General features: G+C 34.0%; 1 protein-coding gene across 1 annotated transcript in view; it reads left to right on the forward strand.

The window, feature by feature from the left end:
• Window positions 1-12,500, forward strand: part of LOC144972756 (cadherin-87A-like) — a 77,301-nt gene that overhangs the window by 38,279 nt on the left and 26,522 nt on the right. The window contains exons 22-29 of the mRNA XM_078914356.1: window positions 456-595; window positions 1,891-2,023; window positions 3,195-3,404; window positions 4,332-4,489; window positions 8,551-8,712; window positions 9,711-9,833; window positions 11,141-11,327; window positions 11,833-12,071. Coding sequence (XP_078770482.1) covers window positions 456-595; window positions 1,891-2,023; window positions 3,195-3,404; window positions 4,332-4,489; window positions 8,551-8,712; window positions 9,711-9,833; window positions 11,141-11,327; window positions 11,833-12,071 — 1,352 coding nt within the window. The remainder of the gene's footprint in view (window positions 1-455; window positions 596-1,890; window positions 2,024-3,194; window positions 3,405-4,331; window positions 4,490-8,550; window positions 8,713-9,710; window positions 9,834-11,140; window positions 11,328-11,832; window positions 12,072-12,500) is intronic.

Here is a 12,500-nt window from a genome sequence, read left to right on the forward strand (position 1 = left end):
TCATCATCATCATAGTCATCTTCATCATCGCCTTCATCGTCATAATTATAATATCATCATCATGATCATCACCATCATCATTACCAACAACATCATCGTTGCCAATTGTTCTCATACTTGTACCCCCACCCCAACTACCATTATCATCAGTTCTAAATATTTTCAAGAGATAAAATCATTGGCTAGAATTTTCTGTTGTGGTATCTTTCTCACTTATGAAACTATTTGTTGAATATTTGTTTGTTTTTCTTAATGATATCTTTAATTAAGTATTGTTTGCCTGAGTCAATAAGATGAAGGAGATGGAGAAAAAAAAGAGACAATAAGATGATGGTGTTAAAAAGAAGAGGAAGGTAGAAGAAGAAGAGGTGGAGGAAGAGGAAGAAGTGGTTTCAACGACATGAGGAAAGTTATCATCATTTTGAAAACCTTTTTATGTATTTATTTGAAAACAGACCGACAACCGAATTCCAATGTTCATGAAGTAAATGCCATTGATCCAGACAAGACAGCCAGACTGGCGCACTACATGATACCAAGAAGAGCACAAAACCCGAGTGGAGCTCAAGTGGATGCGAATGACTATGACTACAGGGTTAGTAAAATTAACATCTCAGAGCCCCATCTTATGGGACATTGCGCATGATGTGAGACAAATGTTCTTCTTCTTCTTCTTCTTCTTCTTCTTCTTCTTCTTCTTCTTCTTCTTCTTCTTCTTCTTCTTCTTCTTCTTCTTCTTCTTCTTCTTCTTCTTCTTCTTCTTCTTCTTCTTCTTCTTCTTCTTCTTTCTTCTTTCTTCTTCTTTCTTCTTCTTCTTCTTCTTCTTCTTCTTCTTCTTTCTTTCTTCTTCTTCTTCTTCTTCTTCTTCTTCTTCTTCTTCTTCTTCTTCTTCTTCTTTCTTCTTCTCTTCTTCTTCTTCTTCTTCTTCTCCATCTCCTCCTCCTCCTCCTCCTCCTCCTTCTTCTTCTTCTTCTTCTTCTTCTTCTTCTTCTTCTTCTTCTTCTTCTTCTTCTTCTTCTTCTTCTTCTTCTTCTTCTTCTTCTTCTTCTTCTTCTTCTTCTTCTTCTTCTTCTTCTTCTTCTTCTTCTTCTTCTCCTTCTTCTCCTCCTCCTCCTCCTCCTCCTCCTCCTCCTTCTTCTTCTCCTCCTCCTTCTTCTTCTTCAATTCATTTCTCTTGTTTAAAATCTTGCATTTATGGATTATCGGTAATCATAACACCAATAGGGAGTCATAATTCCAGTTTAATCTGTCAGTCAGGTTTTTATGATTGATTCTTGCCATTAAAACAACAAAATTACAGTACCACGGATATATCAACATGAAAACATAACCAGTTACCATTGTACAAACGATTGCTTTCTACTCTTTGGATTGAACAGTAGTCATTTACAAAGTACTTCCTTTCAGGTGTAAATTAGATCCTACAATACCATCAGTGATATTGCCATGTTGGCAAGGCGGGTGGAGAAGAGAAAAATTCTGATATGAGGCAGATGTGAACATTGGTAATTTTTATCGCTCTGGTGTTCTATGTTCTGTACTTGATGAAGTGGTTGGTATTACAACATTAATGTATGGATCCAAGAGCAGAGGAATTGTTAGTCTTCTGCAGCTGTGAGTGTAGATAGCCGTAGTTTTCTCAGTTCCGTTTTCTGAGATATTATACAGAAATCATTGCTTGCATGTCTGTGCAAAGTACTTTCTGCCAGATCTAACTAACCCTGCTACCTAATCCCTGATGGATATACAAAGAGTCAGAGAAAAACATGACTCTACCTAGATTTGAAACTGTTTGCTTGCTTATGACTTGATTGATCTACCAAAAGAGACATCTAAACCCCGAGACATACAGAAAAGTTTTTTTTGTTTGTTTTTTTGTTTCGTTTTCAGGAGCTTTTCAGAATAGAGAAAGACACGGGTATTGTGCGTGTCAACAAAGGCCTGAATAGAGAGGAAACATCTTTCTTAGTCATGGACTTAAGGGTGGTCGACGAAGCTGCTGACCCTCCTCAGACTGGCACCGGTAGGTTGAATAAGAGTTATTCATTGGAGCCGACTTCCGGTCTGTGATGCCAGGCTGTTTTTTTTTTTTTTTTTGTTTTTTTTTTCGTACCTTGATATTTGTTTTAGAATTTGTCGCTTGTGTCACCAAAGTTTGATTCAGCTGCAACCAGGCATGCTTTTCTCATTCTACATCATTGTGTTGAAACTGAAAGTAGCTCATCAGTTCCTGGGAGGTCAAGTTGTCTATACCATCCCCGTTTGGGATACACCAGAGTGGAATCACAAAATTCCAGTTTAATATGCCAGGTTTTTATGACTGGTTCTTGCCACCAAACAACAAATACCTGTAATAGAATAGGCATTGATGTGCTCTATGTAACCATGAAGACAGGGTAGTTCATTCTTTGCATTCTGACACAAACCTCATCAGTTACCTTAACAAGATTTTTACAACTTAATGTATACAATGTTTTCAATTAAGCAATCTGATAACTCATGACTTGGCAAAAAGTCAAACAACTGGAGTATTCTATATCCATTTTTCTCTTCCACATTTCTTTCCTTATCCTGAATGAGTCTACTTATTCTGTCCTGGTTCTGCCCACGATAAACACTAAGCTCTAAGTTATTTACATTTTTTATTTTTATTTTCATGATGAAACAGTGTAATTGTAACATATAGGATAAGACATGCAGCCGGTTAGGCTTTAGAACAATATTTGGACAAAGATAGAGCTGCTTTTCACGTCAGAGTTGAACATCTCCATCAGGATGAGGGAAATGTGTGCAACTGCCTTTCACCAGTTTGAACCTTTGGCCCTAAGTTAGGTTGTGTTGTGAGTCCACATGACAGCAACACATCTCTTTTTTTATTAAAGGTTCATTGTTTCCACGTTGTCATCTTTATATCTTTTATTCATGCACCATAACCATAATATGTTACAGTGAAAGACATAATCAGTCGGATGGTGAAAAGGTTTGAACTGAGATTTTGCCAAGTTTAGTTAGAAGGTCAATTATGATCAAAAATGAGTTCTTGTCATTAAATCAACTCTTTTTGTCCATCTACAGACAAGGCAACAAAAAAAAATTTTAAATGCAAATCCTAAATGTTCACCTTCCGACTGATTATGCCATGCACTGACACATATTTTAAATGACAAAGTCTTCTTTAATTATTTTTTTTTCAGGTGTTTTGTTCATCACAATCACTGAGGTGAATGATCAGGATCCTGAGTTTGATCTTCCTCTCTACAACATCACCATTGACGAAGAACTGAACATCAACTATTTTGTTCGCAATCTGCACTGTAGTGATGAAGATGATCAAATTTCACGATACACCCTCTCCCAGCTTGCTCCACGTACCCCTATTTACTTTTCTTTATTAGACAGCTCAGGTAAATAACCTTGAGAAAAAGTGAAGACTTTTTTTTAAAATGGAGATATATATATATATATATATATATATATATATATATATATAGAGAGAGAGAGAGAGAGAGAGAGAGTGTGTTTGTGTCTGTGTGAATGTGTGTGTGTGTGTGTGTGTGTGTGTGTGTGTGTGTGTCTCACACAAAAGTTTGCATTCTTTCAAATATTTTCAAGAGTCTATGTAAATACATTAATTTTGGGCACACAAGAACAAAAAAAGATAAGATCGTAAAAAATGTACATAACGGAGACCATGTGACTATAAAACAATGAATGCTCAAAAGATATTACATGAGACATAGAAAAGCCTTATAAAATTTTTTTTTAATGAATCAGAAACCCTGTGGAAAACATTCGTTGTTTTGACGTGCACTATTGAAGAAGCATTATATATTTTCATCAAATATTTTTGCATCATCTAAATTTTGAAGAGAGATATATAGAAGCTTCTAACTAGAGATTGTGTCGTTGGGTTATAGTGTTGTAAAAAGATATTCATATATTAATTCATATTGCTCGATGAAACCGGTTCTAATCACTTTACACTCGGGTTAAAAATCATGACTGCAGAATATTGCTCACTTTGTGGTGTTGCAACATTCCATCTGATGCATTGAGTTAATCACAACATTTTTTAGATTAATATAATTTATTTATTTTATATATTTTACAGCAAAGGCATTACATTGTATATTATCTCACATATATTGGAAAGGGTACTAAACTAAAAGTTTTAAGATTTTTATCAAAATATGATTTTTATTCTTATTGTCATTCATTTCCACAAAGGAAATCGTAATCAAGAAGAAATAATGAAGATTAAGGTGATTTGCATATTTTCATTTTTTAATCCTAATTTCCATTTATTGTTTGTTTTTTGTCCTTTTCTTCAGGTTCCCTCATTGTCGCTAACCGAATTGATTTTGAAAAGCTTGAGGAAATTAGACTAAAAGCTACTTGTTACGATGATGGAACCCCACAACGTTCAGGAACCACTGACGTGATTATAAATATAGCTAACATCAATGACAACAGTCCAGAATTTGGAAAGGTTTGTCGCATTTTTTTTTTTTTGATTTGTTTTCTTTTTAATAATAATAATAATAATAATAATAATAATAATAATAATAATAATAATAATAATAATAATAATAATAATAATAATAATAATAATAATAATACTTTATTGCATCCCAAAAAGGAAATTTTTTGTACAGACGTGTTATAATTTACACATAAGATAAAAATACAATGGAAATAGGATGTATATATATAAAAAAGGAGCAGCTCTATAACCAGAGCTGCGCTTTATAATATGAATAATTTCAAACACTGTAAAATAGTTAAAACTGTCACTATAAATTGAAAATTGAAAAGATTGCAAAAGAAATAAATTAATAAATTAATATTTATATTTTTAAAAAGTAAAAATGAGAAATAATTATATAAAATGATTATTGCTTGTTGTTATAAAGCCTAATACTGGACGGCAGAAAAGATTTTCGGTGTCTCTCTGTTTTCGTTGAAATAGAGAAAGGGCGACCACTTCTTTCTGACATAATAATTGATGGTCTTAGTGGATGATACTGGTCATGTAATATTTTAGTTATTTTATTTATACAAAATTTCTCGTATAAAAGATCTACATCGTCAACATAATTTATATAGCGTTTCATGGATTTTTTAATATTTGAATTTATTTTGTTCCTTTCCACTGCTAAGCAATTGCCTCCCCAAGCTGTTATACAAAATGACAAAACACTTTCGATTACTGCTCTATAAAATAATGTGCAGAGGGTTTTATCTATTCTAAACTGAGAGAGTTTTGATAAAAAATATGTACGTCTGCACATCTTATGCCTAATTATTTTCAAGTGTTCATCCCACTTGAGCCTGTCATCAATCGTTACACCAAGGTATTTGTAGTGAGGAACTCGCTGGACGAATTGGTCCTTTAATTTTAACGGTTCTATCGGTTCCTTCACTCTTCTAAAGTCAATCACTAGCTCCTTTGTCTTGCTTATGTTAAGCTCTAGGTGGTGGGCATCACACCAAGACACAAATCTATCAATTTCTTGCCTATAAGCCACTTCGTTGCCATTTGTTATGAGGCCTTGAAGAGCGGTGTCATCTGCAAACTTTATTAAAGGTACACTCAGGTTTTGACTTCTACAGTCATTCGTGTATATTGTAAATAATACAGGGGACAATACACAACCCTGAGGAGCACCAGTATTTGTAGTTATACAGGAAGATTTGTTTTGTCCTAATTGAACATATTGTGCTCTCTCCGTAAGAAATTCGAGCACCCAAGCAATTATATACTTGTTTAAATTCAGACTAGTCAATTTTTGAACAACCAACTGAGGTTGCATTGTATTGAACGCTGAAGAAAAATCTGCAAAAAGCAATCTGCAATAGCTCCTAGCGTGATCTAGATGCCTGTAGATGTTGTTTGTAAACAGCAAAATGGCATCCTCTACGCCACGTCCTGGTTTGTAAGCAAATTGATGACTATCACTCAATGGTATAAACTGATTCCTAATTTTAACAAGAACAAGTTTTTCTAAAGATTTCATGACTATTGAAGTCAGTGCAACAGGTCTGAGATCGTTCATAGTTTCAAGTTTTTTTTTTTTTGGAACAGGAATAATTTTTGAAGTTTTCCAAATTTCAGGGATCGAAACGCATTGGAGGGACCAGTTAAAAATATGTGTATAAATGGGGAAAGCTGGTAGGCACATTCTTTTAATAGTTTTCCTTTCAATCCATCCGGCCCAGCAGCCTTCCTCTCGTTTAGTTTCGAAAATACGAATCTCGTTTCCTCTTCACTGACCTCAATAGTCATTTCATCTTCCAAAGCCCTGTCTAATTTATGTTTTTCATTTTCAATATCAAATGTGTTTGCTGTGTCGAAACGTGAATAAAATTTATTTAAAGTTTCAATTTCGATATCTTCTGATATAATCGTGGGCTTTGGATTATAGTTCACAGCAGTTTTAAGCCCCCGCCACGTGTCCCGTATATCCCCAGAAGAAAAGCATTTTTCAATTTTATTTTTGTACTTATCTCTACAACTAGATATTACCCTCTTTATCTCTTTTTGTTTTGTTTTCAGATCTTTTTTGTTTCCACTAGTATTGAGAGTTTTCTTTTGGTTCAATAAAAGTTTTAGATCTTTTGTTATCCAAGGCTTGTTGTTAGGATAATATTTTATTTCTTTTTTACAAGACACTAGCTGTTCACAGAATTTTAAATACTCACTCACACAGTCATTCAGCTCATCCACACTATCACATGATTCGATAAAAACATTCCAGTCAGTGCATTCAAAACAACCACGCAAATCTTCACACACACTTCCGTTCCAGATCTGTACACTTTTCTTTACTGGTTTTACACGTTTAAAAACAGGGCGGTAGGTGGGGAGTAGCAAGAGCATGCAGTGGTCAGATAAACCTAATGGGGCACGGGGTAAACATTTATAACTATTTTTAATATTACACAGGAATAAATCTAATGTTTTTTTGTCCCTTGTCTCGCAGTCCACGTATTGATGAAGTCCGGGAGAGTAAAATCGTTACATTGGTTAAAATCGCCAGTGACCATCAATACGGCATCGGGTGACTTAATTTGAATGTCCTGTATTTCTTTCCTCAAAATATTTTTCGCTGTGGTGTTGTCTGATGATGGTGGAATGTAGACGTTGATGATGATGACATGAGTATATTCCCGGGGTAGATAATATGGTCGTGACGAAACAGTAATAAATTCAATATAATCGTCACAATACATTTTCTTTATCTGACAGTTATTGGGGTGGCACCATTTGTTGTTAATATATGTGCACACCCCACCCCAGTTCGTTTATTTACATTAGTCCGATCTCCTCGAAATAGTGAATATTGTTCAATATTAAAACATGATGATGGTATGTGAGGAGATAGCCAAGTCTCTGTTAACGCTATTATGGAGGCTTGACGATAGTCACTATTAAAACGACACAGTGAAAACAGTTCATCAATTTTATTTTTCAGTGATCTTACATTACCTGTCACTACACAGGGTAAAAATGGACGAAAAGGCCGTCTGTTAAATTTTGTTTTTATTCCTCCTTTTCTCCCCCTCTTTCTTACTTTAATAAACGATGTGTCAATAGTGGGTGGTGGGGGTGACACGGGTTGGAGGGATCGGAGAGTCTCTGGAGTATAAGTTATCGATAGGCTTATTTTGGCAGCAAAATCACAGGCTAAAACACCATTTATGCTTATAAATATACTAATAAATATAAAAATCAGGAACAATATATACTTCACATCCATTTTGAATAAAAATTAGGCTTAAATTCCGACGATTGAATGATAAATGGATAAAAATATGTGTAGAAAATAGGTAAACATTCACAACACGTCTGTTGTCGCCGGAAGCCAGCGCCATAAATCTTTTTTTTTAATTTGAGATCGTGATTGTAATCTGTGTGACAGGGGTAAAAGACATTGCTGATATATGAAACAAAGTAATTGCTTAGTTAAAGGCATAGATAATATGTGTGACTATGTGCAGCTATGTGGTCTAGTGATATGACACTCGCTTTCAGATCGGAAGGTCTTGGGTTTGAGCCTCACTCGGCGCATAGTTGAGTCCTTGGAGAAGGCATTTTACTCACATTCTCTCACTGAACTCAGGTGTAAAATGAGTACCTGGCCGTTAACAGTGTTGTCTCTGAAAAAAAAAATGCAATGTCGCCTAATAGGCGTCATGTCCCGTCTATAAAAGGCTTTGATGACATGTGAAACAAAGTAACAATTGTCTGATAAAAGGCTTTGATGACATGTGAAACAAATTAACAATTGCATGATAAAAAAACTTTGATGACATGTGTAAAGGAGTTTAATACTTTTTTTTTTCTTTATGAATGATCTTCGTTTTAGTTTTTAAGGTGAAAATTCTTAGAACGGAGAGTGAAATGTTGTTTTATTTGTGAAGAGCTGGATACGAAGAAATAGTTCATTCTTGTCTTCTGCCAGAGGATTTACTAACTATAGCATGATCTTGTCTAAAAATTAAATTAATCAAATAATTGGTCTTTTTTTACTTCTCTTCTTCAATCAGAAATTGTACACAGCACAACTGTCAGAGAATGATGATGGTACAGAAATAGGTGGTACATTGCTCACAAAAGTCACAGCAACTGATATTGACAAGGGTGATTTTGGAGTCGTCCGCTTCAGGATCCCCGATGACAAACTCCCTTTCACGATTGATTCAGAATCTGTAAGTTTCAATAACAATAACAGTAACTAGGTTTTGTCCTAGCTCTGGCCAGAGTCTTTGGCTGAAGGGAAACAATTAAATGTATAGTTTTAGTTTTGGGAGATGATATTTTCAAGATTAACCCAGATTTCTGGCTTTTTAAAATGAATTTTAATTTATTTCTGGCATTTCGATCACAATAACATAATACCATTTTGAGGCAATAGGTCACATTTCTAAATAATTTTCAGTCTTTTTTGACCTAACCTACTTCATCATAATCATCATTGCCTTTTTCACCCTGGGTCAGGGTATAGGCCACAGACAAACAGGTTCCATCCCTCTCTATCTTGAGCTAACTTTTTTAACCTCGTTCCATGTCTTATCACTTTTCTGTATATCAACTTCTTTTAACTCTTCTTCAAGTTCCCTGTGGCCTTCCCCTTGGTTCCAGTCCAATACTTTCTTTGTTGTAGTGGAGTCATTCTTTCTATTTCCTCTCCCACTGGTTTATGCTGTGTTATTTTCCATACTTCTCTGTTCTTAAACCTGTCCATCCATTTTATTCTGAGTAGCATACGCATGTTTACGGAAATCTACATCCTCCTTATACATGCCTTCACTGCATTCCAAGTTTCATATCCATACAGTAGGACTGGCTTCACTTTTGAGTTAAAAAGTCTTAGCTTTAGTCGAAGAGAGATATCTTTAGTCCTCCAAACTCTGTTCAAAGATGTGAATGCAGCCTGTGCCTTTCCTATCCGTGCTTTCACCTCTGCTTCCGTGCCTCTGTCTTTGTCAATTATACTCCCGAGATAGCAGAAAGTATATATATCTTCAAGTTCCTGATCCTTTCCTGATATTTTTTGTATTATGTCAAATAGGAAATTTTTAATTAGATTTTAAAATTTTGTTGTGTTTGGCTGATCCTAGTTTGCATTTGATTCTAATGAGTTAGATTGGACTATGAAGCCCTAATGAACTGTTAAGCCCTATTCTACATTGTTCATTGTTAACAGGGAGAAATCACAGTTAAAGCTGGAACAATCCTCGACAGAGAGCAATCATCTTCCATTGGATTCCAGGTTATTGCCTATGACAGCCCGAAGACACCAGCCTTACGTAAGGAGACCTCTGTGCCTGTAAGTTTCTTTTTAGCTTTTATCATTATAATCATCATCATCGTCGACATCATCATCTTTATTATTATTATTATTATTATTATTATTATTATTATTATTATTATTATTATTATATTATTATTATTATTATTATTATTATTATCATTTTTATTATTATATTATTATTATTATTATTATTATTATTATTATTATTATTATTATTATTATTTTCATCATTATTATTACTATAGCCAATGCTGACAATCAATGATACCAAAAAACAAAAAAAAAAAAAGAAGAAAAGAATTTTGAAAAATATAGCTATGATGATGTTGTTTTATGCAAAAAATTGATTTTGGAAAATCCAGTACAGACACGAACATGATCTTATGAAAAATTGACTTAATGTTTTAGCGTGGATGGTAAACAAATTGTATATTGTCTTTCATAGTGAATCAGTTGATCAATTTATAAAGCTTTTGATCAACATGAAAACAAATTAGTCTCTACATCAGGAATATATATATATATATATATATATAATATATATATATATATATATATATATATATATATATATATATATATATATATATTATAAAATAATAAAAACAAAAACCATGAAATAAAAGTGCTCAGCAATTTGATAAAAAGAGGAGCTATTTATAAAACATTTCAAGTATAATAATACTTCCACTTCCTGATGAGAGCTAACGCTTGAAACAATATTATAGAAGTTAATCATAATTATACTTGAAATGTTTTATATATATATATATATATATATATATATATATATATATATATAATATAATATATATATATATATATATATATATATATATATATATATATATATATATATATACATTTTTTGGATCAAACTTGGTCATCTAGCAGGTTTGGTAGCTGGAATTATAATAATCTGTTTAATGATACAGGTCGCCATAAACTCAAGCTCCTTGAATCTTATTATGAAATTGTCCATGTCAGTACAGTCTTTATTGTCACCATCCATTCATACGGCCCTTTTATGACAATCAAAATATACCATGTAGATGAACTCTTGCCGAAGTGACGAATGTCTCAAAGTTTTAATCAATTGACATTTCAAACTGTATGGTATAATTTAAGTTATGACTTCAATTCATTCAAATTATACCTTCTGACACGTGGCAATTATACTTTCTCTAAAGAATGTGATGTTACTCAATGTTTAATACTAGGTTACAAAGATCCTTTTCTGAACTATTGTTTTTTTTTCTAGTTCACTTAATCCTAAGAATATCAGAATTTATGAAAATTTCCTTTTTTTTTTCCTTACCTAGGTTTACCTCACTATTTTGGACATCAATGACAACTGCCCCACTTTTGACAAATCAATTTACTCTGGATCCATCCCAGAAAGTGCCAAGACTGGTACTGATATTATTGATGTCATTGCCAATGACAGAGATTACGGAGTGAATAAAATCATTGCATTCTCAGTCCAGACTGGCAGCTTTGATCCTCCTGGTGTGTGGCCGATTAATTAACCCATAAATCCTTTGAACATACGGATGTATATCGTTAGCATCTGATTCTATTTTGCTAGTACTAGTTGAAGTTAATATTTATTATTTGCACAAGCACAAATGTCACACAGCATGTGGTAATTAGATGTAGACATTTATTATTGTAAGACTCTTTCAATGAAAGATCATATCTAGTGAATTTAATGAGAAACTGTAACTTGGATAGTTAGACACAAATGCTGATTGTGTGTAATATAACGTCATAAAGCATATCTTAAAAACCATGCTCTTTTTTGGTTTAATCTGCCACTTTTTTCAATGCAAACATTTTGAAAAAGATATTGTTATATTTTGGAGGTCATTATGAATTATAGAGTTTATAGTTTATTATTGAGTGTGTTATATGTATTTTTTTTACCTCCATTACTCAATCTTCAGGAAACGTTTAACCGATGTTTAAGGAATATGTTTGTTTTCTTACATCACCTCTCCTTTTTTACTTTCAGTTGGAGTAAGCTATTTTGACATCGGACGTAAATCTGGTCGAGTCTATACTCGCAGCACTTTATCTGGTAAATCTGGTGTCTATCGCTTGAATGTGACAGCTACAGATACGGATGGCAATAACCCAGCCACAATGTGCAGCACCCATGTTCCAGTAGAAGTTACTGTGTCACAGTCACAGAACTATGCACCGAGGTGGATCAGACCTCCCAACAGAGATTACGTCATTTACATTCTTGAGGTAAAATATGAAGACTTAGCAGGTGGTTACATTTCACTTCGTGGTAGAAGTAATTTCTTGGACTTAAAACACAACCTGAATTAGGTTCAAGGGTTCAAGTCAGTGATTAGATAAGTCAATGGTGTGTTCTTAGGACTTAAATTTTACGCATATTTTCCTCTCCACCCAGCAGTGATTGGGTAGCTGGATCAGTCAGACTGCCAAGGAGTGCAATGCGATATACTGACGACCAACAATTCCAGCAATGTTGAGGCCACTGGCTGGGTCCTTTTGTTGGTTTGAGAGGATTGGGGGGAGAAGGGGGGGGGGGGGCACTGGCAGTGGCTTCTATCCAACTATGTTTTCCTTTTCTAGTGGTATGTTGTCTGTTCGTGTCTTGGAATGAGGCAACTTTATTTTGTCCCAATCTTGGCTGGAGTTCTTTTCCAT

Source organism: Berghia stephanieae, chromosome 5, assembly GCF_034508935.2.
Source record: "Berghia stephanieae isolate SIO BIC M18660-M18661 chromosome 5, UCSD_Bste_1.3, whole genome shotgun sequence".
NCBI lineage: Eukaryota > Metazoa > Mollusca > Gastropoda > Nudibranchia > Aeolidiidae > Berghia > Berghia stephanieae.